General features: G+C 43.6%; 1 protein-coding gene across 2 annotated transcripts in view; it reads right to left on the bottom strand.

Moving 5' to 3' along the window:
• Positions 1–10,724: 10,724 nt before the first annotated feature.
• Positions 10,725–15,251, bottom strand: part of MAP3K5 (mitogen-activated protein kinase kinase kinase 5) — a 109,706-nt gene continuing 105,179 nt past the window's right edge. For both annotated transcript variants that reach the window (XM_086461206.1, XM_086461207.1), the window contains exons 27-30: positions 13,570–13,682; positions 12,602–12,714; positions 11,609–11,685; positions 10,725–10,785 (exon numbers count right to left, since the gene is read on the bottom strand). In XM_086461206.1, the coding sequence (XP_086317332.1) occupies positions 10,725–10,785; positions 11,609–11,685; positions 12,602–12,714; positions 13,570–13,682 (364 nt within the window). The remainder of the gene's footprint in view (positions 10,786–11,608; positions 11,686–12,601; positions 12,715–13,569; positions 13,683–15,251) is intronic.

Genomic DNA, 15,251 nt, shown 5'->3' with positions numbered 1-15,251 from the left:
ATTTTTACAGCAGTACATTAATTTTTTTAAACAACTCCAGTATTTACCGTATAAACATCTGATATAATCATTGATTTCTTCTTTCCACCTTATGGAAGGAAAAAAGGCTCCTTGCATTAATCAGTAAGATTGAATATAAAATGCTAAAGAATAAGAAGGGAAACCTTCATCTTTTTGACTAATGAGAATCCTGCTGTCAAGAGTATAGATGCATTCTGAATAGCTTTAAATAAGCAATGAGCTGGCTCACTTCTTGTACATTTAGCCTGTACCTGGGCTAAACTATTACAGTCGCTCTGTCACCTGACAACCCTTCAGCAGCCAGGAAGGGGAATCAGGAAAAAGGAGCGCAGACCCACAGGTAGAACTGGAACAGATTTAATGAAACACCACCAATACTAACAGACATGTACAGAGTTATACTTAGCCAAATGTCATCCAGCCGTCACAACTGACTAGAGAGCAGTCCTAGAGAAGCCAGAAGAGGATCAGAAGGAACCCCAGCAGAAACCCCACAGGAGCTCTCACTCCTCAGCAACCCTTCCCCCTTTACAATGACCATGACATTACGGTACGGGCTACACCTGTAGCTGACTCAGGTCAGCTGCCCTGGCTGGCTTGAAACTGCTGATGGCTGCTTGCCACGGCTGGGCTGTGATTCAGTTCCAGCCAAACCAGGATACTTCTAAAAGTCTAGGCCATAAAACCACAGCAGTTTCATGAACTTATTCTTCATTTATCCATTGAATTAGGTGCTTCAACTCAGGGAACAGCAGAACTGTTCAGCCTTTTTAAGCAAACATCCACTTAAATATGTGCTGGAGAAACAGAGGTGTGCAGCAGTGAATTATTAAGATTCTTCAGAAAGCAAACTTAGAAAGGCAGGTTCAGCTCTTTTCACCTTTCTCTCCTGGAGTTTAAACAAACGTCTTCATGCCGGTTTCACATCTCAGTATCTCCCTTTCCAATATATTTAATTCAGAATTATTATCCATATCTGTCTAAGAGATTATGAATTTTAAGCTAGGTCTAGAAACAAAAGGCAGACACCGGGTCTTTATTTTCCTATCAACTATCCTGACTACTTTGGCTCCTTCAGCTTACCCATATGTGTCCCATCATATGCACTGCAAAGACTGTGCACATTCTAGACACAAGTTTGAAGAAAACAGTAAGGCAACATTCTTCAGCTGCAGAACTGTAGGTGCTAAGAGCAGCCATGGCAATCCTCTTGCATGATGTGGGAGACTTGCTTCTCCAGTCCCCACCTCATCCCCACCCACCACAGTTCTGGTGAATCACAGGCAGGCAGCTGTGCCAGCAGCCACGCTGCCTGCAAGACCCCGGGGCAGGAGGCAGCTCCACCAGGAAACACACCTTCCACACACGTGCTCGGGCACAGGTGGCTTCTCTTGGAGGTGACCTCATCCCAGTTTCAGCTGTCTCTCTGACACACTTAGTGCCACACCAAGGGTTGCAAAGATCTCCTCAGAAGTGACTTGGCAGAAGGTAAGCGTTAACTATTTTCACTTCTGTCAGTTAAAACTGAACCTGTGTGCATTCCCATGCATTGGAAAAATCGAGGAGAAGGGTGGGAGCCCTGCCCTGTTATGACTCAGACTCACTCATCGCACCAAAAGACACACGACTATGGAAGCAAGAGTCTCATCAGCCACAAACACTTTGAACACATACATACCAATAAAACAATCAAATACAAGATGTACATTAACAAGTCTTGTAACATTTTTTAATTAAATAGATTTGCATAGTATGACTTATAAAAATTGCACAATGCGGACCATGATGAATAAAACCACATTAGATCATTCTTAGCCAACGCTTTTTATTTACGTAACAGAACAATATTGGATCAGGCCCTATAGTAGAATATATCATGTTACTTCAGCCAATGCTCAGTTAAATAAGGAAAGGCAGCGAGGAATAGGGACTTCACTGGCAGGAAACAGGAATTCAATAGAAGACAAAGTCATCAATGCTAATTACCCTCCTAACTAAGGGCCTGGGCAATGTTGCCACTGCTTCTGCCTGTAAAAAGCTTATTTTTTTAAATGCCTAGTTTGTATGTATGTCGAGAGAACCAAGCGCTTGTAAAGCACTCAAAATTAAGAGCACTACGTACGTACTAAGCTTTTTGCTAGAAAAGTGAACATACTTCAAAGAAAAGGCACTAAGCTTTTTCATAGAAACATGAACATACTTGAAAGAAAAGGCAATATGCCAAGACCAAATTAAAATTTTCTCCATTGTTATATTACTGACAGTATCCCATGGACTGAATCCCGTGAACTACTTCGTGCTGTGTTAATTACCAGTGCTTTCCTGACATCTTACTTCCCAACACATTTCTCAGAAGGTGACAAAGAAATCTGGACTTTTGGATTCCATTAACTTCAAGGGAGAACATGTAAGAGTATCAGACACAGACATGAGAAATATTTGGACACATCAGTACTTTATTTCTCCACTCCAATCTAGTCTCACAGCAACTATCAGTCTGGAGCATAAACCATGCCACCATTCACATCTCCAAAGAATCTCAAAGTCAACAGGAGTCAGGGTTGCTAACTCCATCCATTTGAACAGTAAGGCAGCCTACCCCCCATATGTCATCTTAACAGACAACTTAGGGTCATTTTCCTTGAACTCCAACAGATCTCCTAGGATATATATTTTCAAGATGTTTCTCCAAAGCCACAAAGGGGATAAATACACCTTCTACTTATTTTAATGAAAGCCAAGATTGATTTTAATGAAAGCAAATATGGCATGACTCCAGAATCAACACTCAGGAACAGCTGCAGAACTAAATCTGAACCAGTAAACATGTATAACACGCATGTAGCCTGTTCTGCTACAGTTCCTAGCAGGCCACCGCATTTGTTTAACAGAAGTCACACAGGGGATCTCCTTCCTGCAGGAAATGTTGGTGTGCGAAGAGAGTTACCACAACAACATTAGCAGCACGCTGTGGCTTGCATTGTGGGTCTAGACTTACACACATTTTTTCAAGTGGAAGAGAAAATATGTTGTTGCAAGATTATACAGTATTTACATAATTGAAGCAATTACTGCACTGATCATATTTAACTACCTTTAATACCACAAATAATTTTCAGCTGTAAAGTATTAAACTTGTTTATCTGTGATAGTAATAAACCAGACATCATACAAACAAAATGGTAGCCATCTCAGATTACTGTAAATTTACAATTTTTACAGTTTTAAACAGCACATACAAAAAAACACCCATTTTCAAAATGAAGCCCAAGTAAATGACAACGCATACAACTTCAGCTAGGTTAGAAGCTCTCCTCCTGGAGGCGAAGTAGTACCTAAGCCAACCGCTCCAGCATCATTTAACAGGCCTGAGTTTTCATGAACTTTGAAGGGTTTTTGTGGCAGTGTTTGGTTTGGGTTTGTTTGTTTGTTTGTTTGTTGTTACTTTTGTGGGTGGTTGGGGGTTTTTTGCTGTTTTTGTGTTTGTTGTGTTTTTTTTTTTTTCCCTCCACTCCCACCCCTGTTTTTTCACACTAGCAGTGCTGGGAGTAGGTGGGCGGAGAAAGACAGCCTGAGTCACGTTACACAACATGCATGTAAAAAGGCTTGTTCAAACTTTTCCACTGTGTGTAATCCTTGCACAAACACTACTTGACCAATGAAAGATACCAAGAGACAGTACTTCAGCAGCTTTTTACAGGTGAGGTATGGGTTCTATAAAGATTTTAATCCTCTCATCCTCTCTTTTAAATTTAATTTAGTTGTATAATTTTCTATCTACAAGCTACTGATAAATCAGTTTCAGTGCGCCCAGAGCAACAGTACTGACTCAGTAAATTAATAATGTAGGACCAATTAAGTAATTGCAAGATCTGGTACAGAATTCCACAGTTTGAATACGTTCTAAGCAGCAAGGGGTGGCAATAGAAGAATTACAGATCCTCAATTTATTAAAATATAAGAAATATTCACAATAGGGCTGATGTTTAAATAATTATGGATGGAAATTAGAGTACTGTAACTTAAACATATACACTTTCAGCCTTTGTAAGCATGTACTATCATGGCAATATAACATTTTGCTTCAAATCAGTTAGCAGCACACCTTGCTCTCCGGTGCAGGTGCTCCAAGTTACGGGTGTCAGCATTCAGAGCCACTCCTAGAAGCACGGCTAACTCCAGGGCTGCACGGCACACGTGGAGCACAGAGCCAGGCTGTAACCGCCACTCACCATTCACTCAGAGGAGAACACTAACTGGAAGAGCATGCCAAATCGTTAAAGTTTTTTTTTACAAGCCAAGCACATTGTTCTCTCTGGTCCCCCCGTGCCCAAGCAGACTGTTACCGGCGCACAGAGCTGGCCCAGAGCAGGTGGGGGGAAGCCTCCCAGGCAGAGGCACACCCGCCTTAGAAGCGTCTCTGCTCGTTATTCCCCACAAGAGGGCGCCTCTCATCCCGGGAACCACTGAAAGGCGTGTTAGCACCGTAAGATGCTCAAGCAGCTAGAATTAAAAAATTCTAACTGGTAAAAGTTAGTGTATACCTTTAGCACTGCAGTCGTTTTCCATCTATGCATTTATGAATGGCAGGGTAAAAAAAAAATCCCTCACCCTGGTAATTAAGCCATTCGCCCAAAGTAAGCTAGTTTAGTGCAGCAGACCATCTGTCCAACAATAAAGGGAGACACTTGTAACAGCTCTCTGCAAAGACCTCGTGGTGCTGTCAAAGCTTTCCCCAGGATCGGCTCTGAAAGTCTGTATATCTAGCCCCAGTGGGGGTGGGGGGGGAGGAATACCAGACACACACACACAGGGCTGTTTAGCTGGTTTGTTTTGTTTCTAAAACAGTAGCAATAAGCCAACCGGTAGTTAATTTCGCCAAACCGGGATGGGAGGTTGACCTTCCTGAGAAGCCGGATCCAGACACGGACGTTCCGCTTGCGGAGCGGACTGCAGCTGAAGCCATCCGCACGGCCCTCCCTGGGCACACACATCTGCTCGCTCACGGACGGACCAAACAGACACGGAGCAGCTCCCTGACATGCTACGAGGGTGTTCCTGTTTGTGAACACCTGCAAAGCAGCCCCTATGATAACTCTGAGATCCAGAAGAACCTCAACAAACAGCTTCACAGAAAAAGTTTAACTCTGACATTTCACACATGAGGAAGTTTTGAATGAACTTTGACAGCACAAAGCAATTTAAACTCAAAACACTCAACAACTCACACAAGCAGGTCCACCTCCTGTCTACAATTATGTCCTAATGAGTAAAAGTTCAACACATAACATGAAATGGAACTACAAAGCAAACTCAGAATAAATCTAGGCATGCAAGTCCTTTTAAAACTACACATATGTAAAATACATATCCCCTGGCGGCTCATCTCCAGTTTTGGTAAACAATTAAAGAAAGATTGACAATACAGTTTAAAGAAAATAATCACATCAACGATGTAAGGTAGAGAACTGGTAAACAGTTTGTTAGACATGGCTTTTAAAAATACATTTGACAGCCAGTTCTTCCTGTGGAAAGTGAAGTTAACGTGGTTGCAAACCCTGAAACACATAGGGTAGCAGATGCACATCCTTTCTGAGGCTGAACTTTAGATTGATGGCTGGGAGTGATTTGTAAAAAGGATTTCTGAGCAAAAGCATATACTTCTAACTTTAACAAAGACAGCATTTGGATGGGTCTGCCCACAGTTGTTGCTCATGACTGCATGCCCACATTATATAAAATATGTGTCAAAAATATTACACTGTGGAAACACAGTTAATTAACCAACAGCCACATGGCCTATTCATATGTTGTTTTGATGAAAAATCTCTCTCTGACTCAGAGGTAAACTTGGACGTATGTTAGAGAAGTGAAGGACTGGCAAAGGGTGAGCGGAATTGTACTGTGGAGGGAACAGGAAAAAAAAAAAAAAAAAAAAGAAAACAAGGAGAGGAGTGAAAGCTGGAGTGAGGCTTCACAGCCCAGCCAGCAGCACTCCCAGTGAACATGCCAGAAAGGCAACCCCTCCACCGCGTGCAAAAGCAAACAGCATCTCCGCCTACAACAGCGATACAGCGGCCGATCTGCTTGCGTAAGCCAAAATCTCCTCCCTGCACCCTCAGGACAAAATAAAAGCGTTTTAAAAACGCTCTTGCAGCGTACATCCCTCCTCCTTCGAGGAGATGTAAACCCGCCGCCCTGCTTTCCCTATAGGAGGCACGGGCTTGCAGGAGCCCGTCGCTTGCACGCTTCCAAGGCGCAGCCACAACGCCGGGGCTCCCGCAGACCGCCCGCCCGGGGGGGCGCAGGCCCCGGGCCTCGCTCGGAGGGGCGTCAGCTACCAGGTACCCCCGACCCCACCGAGGCGGCCCTTCTCCCTCGCCGGGGCTCACCCGGTCCCCGTTAGCTGGGCGTTGCAGGTATTCACCCTAACCGCAGGATCTCACCGCTACCTCAAGTCCCGTTCAAAACACCGCCCGCCCCTGACTGCTACGCCGCAGCCCGGCGGCCGCCTGCCCGCCGCCCCTTCCCCGCCGGGCTCCCCCGCGTTAGCCCCGTGGCGGTGCGGGCGCCGCGCAGCACACCGAGCCCCGGGAGCGAAGGGCTTCGGAACAACATACGGTGCCCCGGGCACGACGGAGCGCACCCACCGACGCCCCTCCGCCGGTGTCTCCTCGTTACGGCGGGGCAGCGCCCGGACGCGCCGCCCCCACCGACAAGGCTCTGCCCTGCCCTGCCCGCCGCCCGGGCCGGGCCGCCCCGCAGCGCCCCTGCGTGGGGCCGCCCCTCCGGCTGGCTGCGGGCCGGGCCTGCAGGCGTCGGTTCGCGGTGGGTGACACCGGGGGGAAGGGAGGAAAGCCCCCGCACAGCCCGGCGCGGGCGGCCGCGGGGCAGCCCCGCACCTGTTGCGAGAGGAGGCCGCCACCGGGCCCCGCTGCGCTCCCTCTCCTCACGGCCGCCCACACCGGCGGGGTGCGCAGGGGCGCCCGCAGCCGCTGAACCGCGACGCCCCCCCCCCCCCGCCGCCACCCCAACCCAACCGCCGGCAGCGCCTCACCTGCGGGGCGCCGACCCCCGCCGCTCCTGCCCGCGGCCTCCGCCATGTCTCCTCCTCGCCGAGCGCGGCTGCTCCGCCCCGCGGATCCGCGGCCCCGGCCAGGTGAGAGCGCCACGTCCCCCCTCCCCCGCCGGCGGGATCTGCCCGGGAGCAGGTGAGGGCGGGCCCGGCGCCCGCGGGCGGATAACGGCCGCCCCTCACGGGTGCGAACCCCCGCCGCCCTCCGCGGCGGCTGTAAGGCGGCGGGGCGGGGCGGTGGGAGCGGCAGCTTGCTCGCCCGGCCGGCTCCCTCGGCGGCGCTGGCCTAGTCCCCGTGTACCGGTGCTGACCCAGGTGGAATTGTTTCCCTCCGAGGGGTTCCCGCCGCATTGGCGCAGCGCATTAGGCACCGGCGCGGAGAGAAGCAGCAGGTTGTGGGATGATTACGAGCTCCCCGCCGGTGCCTTGACGGTAGGTGGGAGGAGTGGTGGGCACCTCACGAACCCAGGCAGCGCCGCATCGTTTGGGAAAGAACCGTACTGCTGTAGCCCCGTTAGTGCAGCATGCGCTTTTAAACAGCCGGGTACGTACCCTAAGCTGCCTACAACGCCTGGCTTCCAGAAAACGTCTCTGTGAAGAGATGTCAACGTTATCAGTCCTTTCTGTAAAGATCACGGTCTCGTCACCTTTCCCATGAGTTTGCCTAAACTTGCCCTAAGCTGCTTTCCAGGGTCATAAGAGTGTTTCTTTTAAAAGGTCTGGATTAAAACATCATTTCATTTTGCATCTGCTTGCAGGTTAGTATCCATCAGCAGAACTACGATTGAAGAAGGGTGAATGAATCAGGAAACCCACGGTATGCAGCTGTGGCGTGCAGCCAGGCAAGCAGGTGGAGAGGTGCACAGGACAAAGCAAACCTGGGCCACCCCATGCAGAACGCTCTCCTTTTGCAAACACCTAAGTTCAGGGCATGAGGTCTTCCAGGGGAAGGGAGTGTGTTTTGTTGCATCAGGAGCCATTTGTGCTCTAAAACAGGAGGCCTGGGGCTTAAGTGATAAATGTGCCCTGCAGTTTATGAGCAGGTGAGTGTTTGTGATATAAGAGCATGCTAGGCTCTATGCTGAAAGGTGCAAGAGACTCCAAAAGAGACTCCAAAATCAGCGCTGTCTTGGTCAAGTTTTCACTTCTGCATTCTGCCTGGCTCTCTTAATAGAGGTGGAAGGGTATCTCTCAGTTAACCTGAACCCTGGATTACAACAACGGTAGTCAAGGACCCAGAGGCTATCCAAGGTCACAGGGAGTGGTATGTCTGTAGTCAAAAGCTTACCCTCAGCAAAATCCTGCACTAAAACGTAATGTGTCCTTACAACATAATCTTAAATGCCTTGCTTGTGGTCCATGTAGGCATCTACCAGTATATTCAGGGAGCCAGGCTGACCTGTCTGATGCATTCTTTTCCAAAATGTTTCTTCACTTTCTGTCTGAGGATATAAAAAGTAACATCTAGCACAATCTGTATGAAGTAGCCTGAAGTGGGGATATTACATAAGCTTTTGGGCACAGATCTAGTACATAGATGGATAAGCTGTGCTGTTCAGGGAGCCACAGACCAGTTCATGATCCCTCAAGTAGCAGCCTAGGTATGTGGCAGACTTGATATAGTCTTACAGTGGAGAAGACAGAACTGGTGGTTGAGCAGCTCTGCAGAAGCTGCCTTGGGTCTGGCAAGGCCAGCAGTGAACTATAGGAATTAATTCCCAGCTGGTGCCAGACTAAGTCTCATGGAGGCATTAAATTGATTCCTCAGTCACACTCCCTTCTCTTACACCTAGCTGGCATCACTGTGCCCCCTGAGTCATAGAGAACAGGCTGCATGCTTTCAAAGTACCAGCACACAAATAAAGCAATGCAATTACATTCTGGTCTATTCATACTGCATGAAAGCAGAGGTTTTTGAACTGTAGTCACGGACTGATACAGGATCATGTTTCACACAAAACTTGGGGAGTGTGTTGTCCTAGGGTCGCTTTTCCGCAGGTAGTTTTTTTGGGTTTTGCAAGTCAGCCTCTACCCCTGTTCCTTCCAGTTCTTAAAACTACCTTGGAATTGTACTGTTTCCTGGTGAAAGAGCAGTAGAAGTTGATAAACAGTAGCTCTGTTTCTCCTGAAATGTAGTGATGTTTTTGGAATGAGTTGAATCTATCTGTGCCCAAGCATCAGTGGAACCATCTTCAGAGTAAAAAAAATCTGACTAAAATTATTTAATCTACTGGGGTTTTTTAGCCTATTTTTTTGATATATAATTGTTAGGTTTTAGTTAGCAAAAATTACTACATAGATGTTAGGGCAACATGTTTATGTTTAGAAAAAAATACTTAATTTTTTTTTTAAAATACTTGCTAGACCTGAAAAATCAAGGGTATAAGCTGTTCACTGATTCCCAAAGCTTATGAAGAAAGAAGCAGCTTCTTGTCCAGGCAAGCCTTACTCACAATGGAATTTTCTGCAGCTGCCCCACAACAATCTGATGATACCCAGGTGCTAGAATGCTGGAGTGACAATGAGCATGGATGGACAGGCAATGACCATCACCCTTTTTCATTCTATGTGAGAGAAGACACACTGCATAAACAAGAGCAGAAGAAAACAACAGGCCACAACGACTATCCAGTGCACAGAGGCAGGATGCTCACTTCTCAAGTCAAGTAGAGCACACAAAGAATAATTTTGTTTGGCCCTGGCTTGTCGGTATGGGAATTAGACTGAACAGGAAAACTGAGACAATATTCAATGCTATGATTATCAAACTCAAATCAAACTCAAAAACTTTAACGTGTCAGAAAAGTTCCCTTGGTACTCAGTATGATTTTTTTTTCCTCTTTTTATTCCAATATTTTCCAGTTCTACACCTTTATTATTTAAAAGTCCAAAAATATAGGAAAAAAGTCAGTCTTAGGTTCTTTTTATTTTCAACTGTGTATGTCAGAGATAGCTTTAGAACAAGCTAACATTACTGTGGTTCAGGTGTATGCAACTGGTACAGTTCAGTAGTACATAAACAACTCTAAAACAAATGCACCATAGAACTTAAGTTACCAAAAATAAACAATATTAAACTATGTAGGGCAGTAGGTAAAAACAATTACCTTTAGGTCTTACACACTAAAAGAAAAATATCTAATTATGATTGAAATTATGAAGTTCTACTACAGATTATTGGGATATATTACAAAGAAAAAGAAACTTGAGAAGTTGTCGTCACATTTTGGTTTTGTTCCAGTGATGTACAGTCACGTGAAATCTTACATGAGTTTTTCATGAAATTAACAACTGATTACTTTTAACTACAATATTTCATGAGTTTATATTTTTGGGTTTTTTTTTTTTTGTTTGGGTTTTTTTGTGGTTTTTTTTGTTTTGTTTTGTTTTGTTTTTTAATTTTTGAAAAACTTGCATGTAAAAACATTTAAAGTAAAATAACATTGCAGGTTGTTTACAGATTCCTTATGGATTACAGGAGTAAAAGCAGTCAGGAAGCTGCAGTGTTTTTTTAACATTGGTAAACAAATACTGGATTAAAGTGCAACAGTCCTTCTGACAGCACACCTGCTCTGTGCTGAAAAGAAATATTTTCCTTTCTACAGAGAAGCGAAGAAAAATTTCAGTGTCAGGCGTGTTTCTCTCGAAAGTCAGTGATGGCCTTCCAGAGTGTGCATAGCATTCCTCCTCTGTAAAGAAAAATCATAGAGATGCTCAGGTACAAAGATACTCTCTAGCCTGAAAACATTCCAATTTAGGTGCCTTCTGATTTTCTTGCTCTGGTTTTGACCAATGAAATTCAGTGGGAAGGCTGATCAAAGGTGAAATTCAACACGCAATACTCAAATAGAGAACAGAGTCCTTTTCTGATTACAGTACAGGGCATTCTTTCCACTTTTCAGATGCCTGCTTTCTGGAATTCAGACTCCTGGTCCAAAGGACCTGCACAACCCACGGCAGACTTCCAACATTATGAAAGTGTCTATTACAAAAAATAATCTGCCATTTTAAATTTATTGGTTTTTTCAGTGATTTATTTTTAAGCTAACTGGGCACACACAGAGTTTGATAACCTCTATTGTTTCTACTTAAATTTGGTTCTGCAGTGACCCACACACCTGGCATGATTAGGTGAAAGCTAGTGTTAGTCACAGTCCACAAGTAGTATTTCTGAAGGTTGATGATGATGATAAACTACAGAAAGTTTTCCTATTTCTACCTTTTTAAATAAAAGCAAGGCTCTAATGGGATTATCCAATGTCTCCAGGTATAAGGTAAAAGCTTTACTTTAAAATTTTCCCTTTGGTTTCCTTTAATAGGAAAGCTTATTTTAAAATTTAAACAGTATCAGCTGTTTACCAGGAATGCATCAGTATACAAGGACATACTGGAAAGTGTTACTTATTTTAAATTAATACTGCACAATTCAATAGAGATGGAGTATCAGTTATTTTCTCTTGTAACAAAACACAACTGCTGCTCAGCACAGGTAATTTAAGTGTGAAGCATTACCTCAGTCTCAAACATTTCAGATCATCTCTTGTAACGTAGCAGAGAACATCCATTAAGGTATAGTCTTCAGCCAAGAACTACAAAAGAAGTTTAAATGAGCTTTTTGTTAGAAATATAATCTAACTTTCTAAGCTTTACATACCATCTGCCCTTAAAAATAAAAAAGTTTAGAAGAAACCAAAAATTGGGCCAAAATATGGTACATGTAACAGATTAATCCCCATTGTTTCTAGAAATACAGTGAAACTACTGAATTGTTATACTGTATACTCTACATTGGCATACCAGGCACAACTTGAAAGGTGTAATGCTTTTACAGCTACTCAAAACTTCTGCCAACTGGCATTTCTATTGTTACCACTGATCTCTCAAGAGTCACAGACTTCAATGAACGCAAATTGGAGCATAATTAATACCGCATTTCACCCATGAGAAAATTAAAAACAACAGTTAAGAACTACCTTTTCAAAAGTGACATCTACATTTGATGTACTTGAAATTTGAGGAACCTTTGATCTGATTTTTAGGAGTGCTAGCTACATGCACGTTTTCTTAAGTCAGCCTAAATTCTGAGATGCTCAACACCTCTAAAATGAGATAATTTGCTGCAGAGCAGACTGATCTACTTCAGCAGATTTCACTTCAACACAGTTAGCTAAGGGTGAACATGTACCCTGTATCCAGGGTATAATCAGCAGGAACTGCTGCAATGTGTGAAGAAAATTATGTACCATTGTGGGGAAAAATTATGCACCAAAGCAATACTGTCTGTTTACCAGGACATTTTATTCCCTTGTTACTAATCAGATATAGGACTTATTAACAACACTGCATTTTAAGAAGGTCTTCAGATTTACAACCGTTTCCTATCCTCTGAAAACAAATTAATCTCTCAAAATGTGCTAAAGTAATTTAAAGGGTTTGGTATCTTCTTGCATGGAGTCACAAAACAGTACTGCAACCCTGTCAGAGAGTGAACAGAATCATTGCTACCTTGTTTATCGTGGCTTCATCAGCTCCTTGAACGCTCAGCCAGCTTATGAGATCAGGGTCTTCAGTCCCTGTGCCAGTGGAATGACGATGACAGACAGACAGCCCAGGAATATCTAGAACAAGCATTTTTGAGAAAAGGTTTTGTGTTGTCAAAGCAACCTGTCATTTTTGACTGCTGAAGCCGTCTTCAGTGAGCTTTCCCTTCAAGCTTAGTAGATCAGTATCCCCATAAATAAACTTCAATTTCCAAAACACACTATTACAGTTTATAGACAGTTATACACCAATAAATCTACTTGGTTAGGGGTACAGTTAAAGTACTGTGAACATTGATACAGATACATTTTCTGTCCTCTTTGGACAATGACTTGACTAGTACAAGGCACATCAATTTCACTGCAACTGTTTCTACACTAAGGTTGTTATATCAATTTAACTGAACATACACAATTGGCTCACAGGCAGTGCCTTAGCTGAGGATCAGCTGCTTTTGGAGAGCAATGCTTCTTTGAAGCACATTACACAGAAAACATCAAACTGCATTTGCACTTCCATCTTCTTCAGGGCAGATACATATCAAACTCAGCTTCTCTCAGTAAGCTTTAAGTTGTATTTACATCTCACCGATTAGATCCTCTTGAACTTTGAGTGTAACAATTGGAACAGTCTAATCCAAAGAACACATACCTAAACATACAGGATTATCCTCTTTTAAAATAATATTTATTCTGTAGGATATGAGCCTTGTACACAATCAAAAATATTTAAATCATACCATTCCTTGTACTGTGATTAACAAATTCAGTAATTTGTTTCCACAACGTACATTCTTACTTCAAAGCAAACCCTACCACAAGCAGTATAATAAAGCATCTTTGCTGAAACTGGCTCAATAAAAAGAAGGTTAGCTGCCACTGTCTTCATCTGCAGCCAGTATGAAACTTTTTTTGGAAACTCTTCTCACTTACCTATTGGCTGTGACCTAAGACGTAGGTTTCTGATCTCTTGATCTTTTTCTTCTATAGCTTGATGTAAGAGGACTTGAAACTCTCTCTCCTTTTGAACCAACTCCTCCAATAGCCTGTGAGGTAATGGGAAGGAAGTGCACATTTCCTTAAGCAGTTTCAAATTTTCAGGAAAGCGAAGATCTTACTACACTTAAACCGGAAACCTTCTTGACATAGACTAGGACAGACTTCTTCAGGTTTCATAGGAATATCCTCTCACTATAGATTTATTATGACCTATATCAAGACATAAACAGTCACTGGTTCCTAAAGCTATAGCTCTTAAAAAAAAAAAAGTAAGCCCCAAGCACACCAGCCTGCAAATACACACCCACCCACTAAACAGGTGTTAGGGTGCAAAGTTTCAGTTAAATTTCTACAGCCAGCATTCTGCTTTAAACAAAACTGTGTAACTGAGAAGAACAAATATCAAAGTGTTTCATAAACCAAGGGCTAAACTTTGTGACATAATCCTTTGTAAGGAAAAATGCCAGTTCACATCTCTCCAGCTGACATTTTCAAAGGTATGACAAGGGCGGAGTTGTGATGAAAATGTGACAAAAACTCACGGTTGCATTTCTTAAATGGGGAAAACTACATTCTCATCCACACAAGGGCTGACCCTTCCTCACAAACTAGGCACTTTGTGCCTACTCTCCTGTGCTATATGAAGAGTGAGAAAAGAGGAGGCAAAATACCTTGTGTCCTCTGCTAAGCAATTACTTTTGAGAATGTCAAGCAGAAACAAATTGGAACCCATGTTTGACTTCCTTCCTAACACAAACCCAGAGAGAAACCCAGAGAGATTCAGTGGTCAGCACCTTTCAAACTGATCAAAGGAAAATAATCAGAATACAACGGAAAATTAGTACGTGAAACTGCTGCAATTTGTTATTTTAGTAAGTTTTTTAGTAAAAAGGAGGACTTGTGAAACCTGGTCAGAGAAATTGGACATGGAGAACACACTTACAAATCTATCACTGACTTGTGAGTGTTAAGAAGTTCTGCCTTGAGAGAATTGCAGCACCTTCATCCCTTTCTTGAAGCCTTTGTCAGCCTGAGAACTATGCAGTAACTATTCCATCTTAGTATGACTTTTTTTTTTTTAAATTTTATGTATTTATACCAAGTGAGCACTGCAACTTATTTTCTGGGACACAGAAACATAGGGACATTCTGGAATTCAGGTAGAGAGTGTGCCACAAAAGCACCTTATCTGTCTTTGCACAGAAGTAAACTGCATCCCCTGATTGCTTTGTAAACCCACCCAGCCCTACTTTTTAGCTTGCATGCAGGCCTACCGGCAGCAGAGTTGCCTTGGAGTGCTTCCGCACCTGAGCTAACAATTCCTAACAAGTCCACTCTGGACGTGAACAGAGCTGCTTTGTGCCTCTACGCGCACCCACAGCTTGGTTAATCTCAGTGCAGATTGATACTGTCCAGACAGGCATGCAGTCACCTTTCAGTTAATTTATTCCTCTTCTGTCCATTCCAGTTGAAAAAGGCCTTTGGAGCCAATAAAATAATCAACTATTTTCTCTTGATAACTGCTTGCTGCTTACGCCAATGAAGGTTTAATTAATACTTCAACAACCATCCATATTTTTTACCTCAAAATTTCTGCATGAATGCCACAATGTGAT

The sequence above is a fragment of the Leptosomus discolor genome, chromosome 2 (genome assembly GCF_034619465.1).
Source record: "Leptosomus discolor isolate bLepDis1 chromosome 2, bLepDis1.hap2, whole genome shotgun sequence".
Taxonomy (NCBI): domain Eukaryota; kingdom Metazoa; phylum Chordata; class Aves; order Leptosomiformes; family Leptosomidae; genus Leptosomus; species Leptosomus discolor.
The sequence above is the reverse complement of the archived record's forward strand: the minus strand, read 5'-3'. Positions and strand labels throughout refer to the sequence as shown.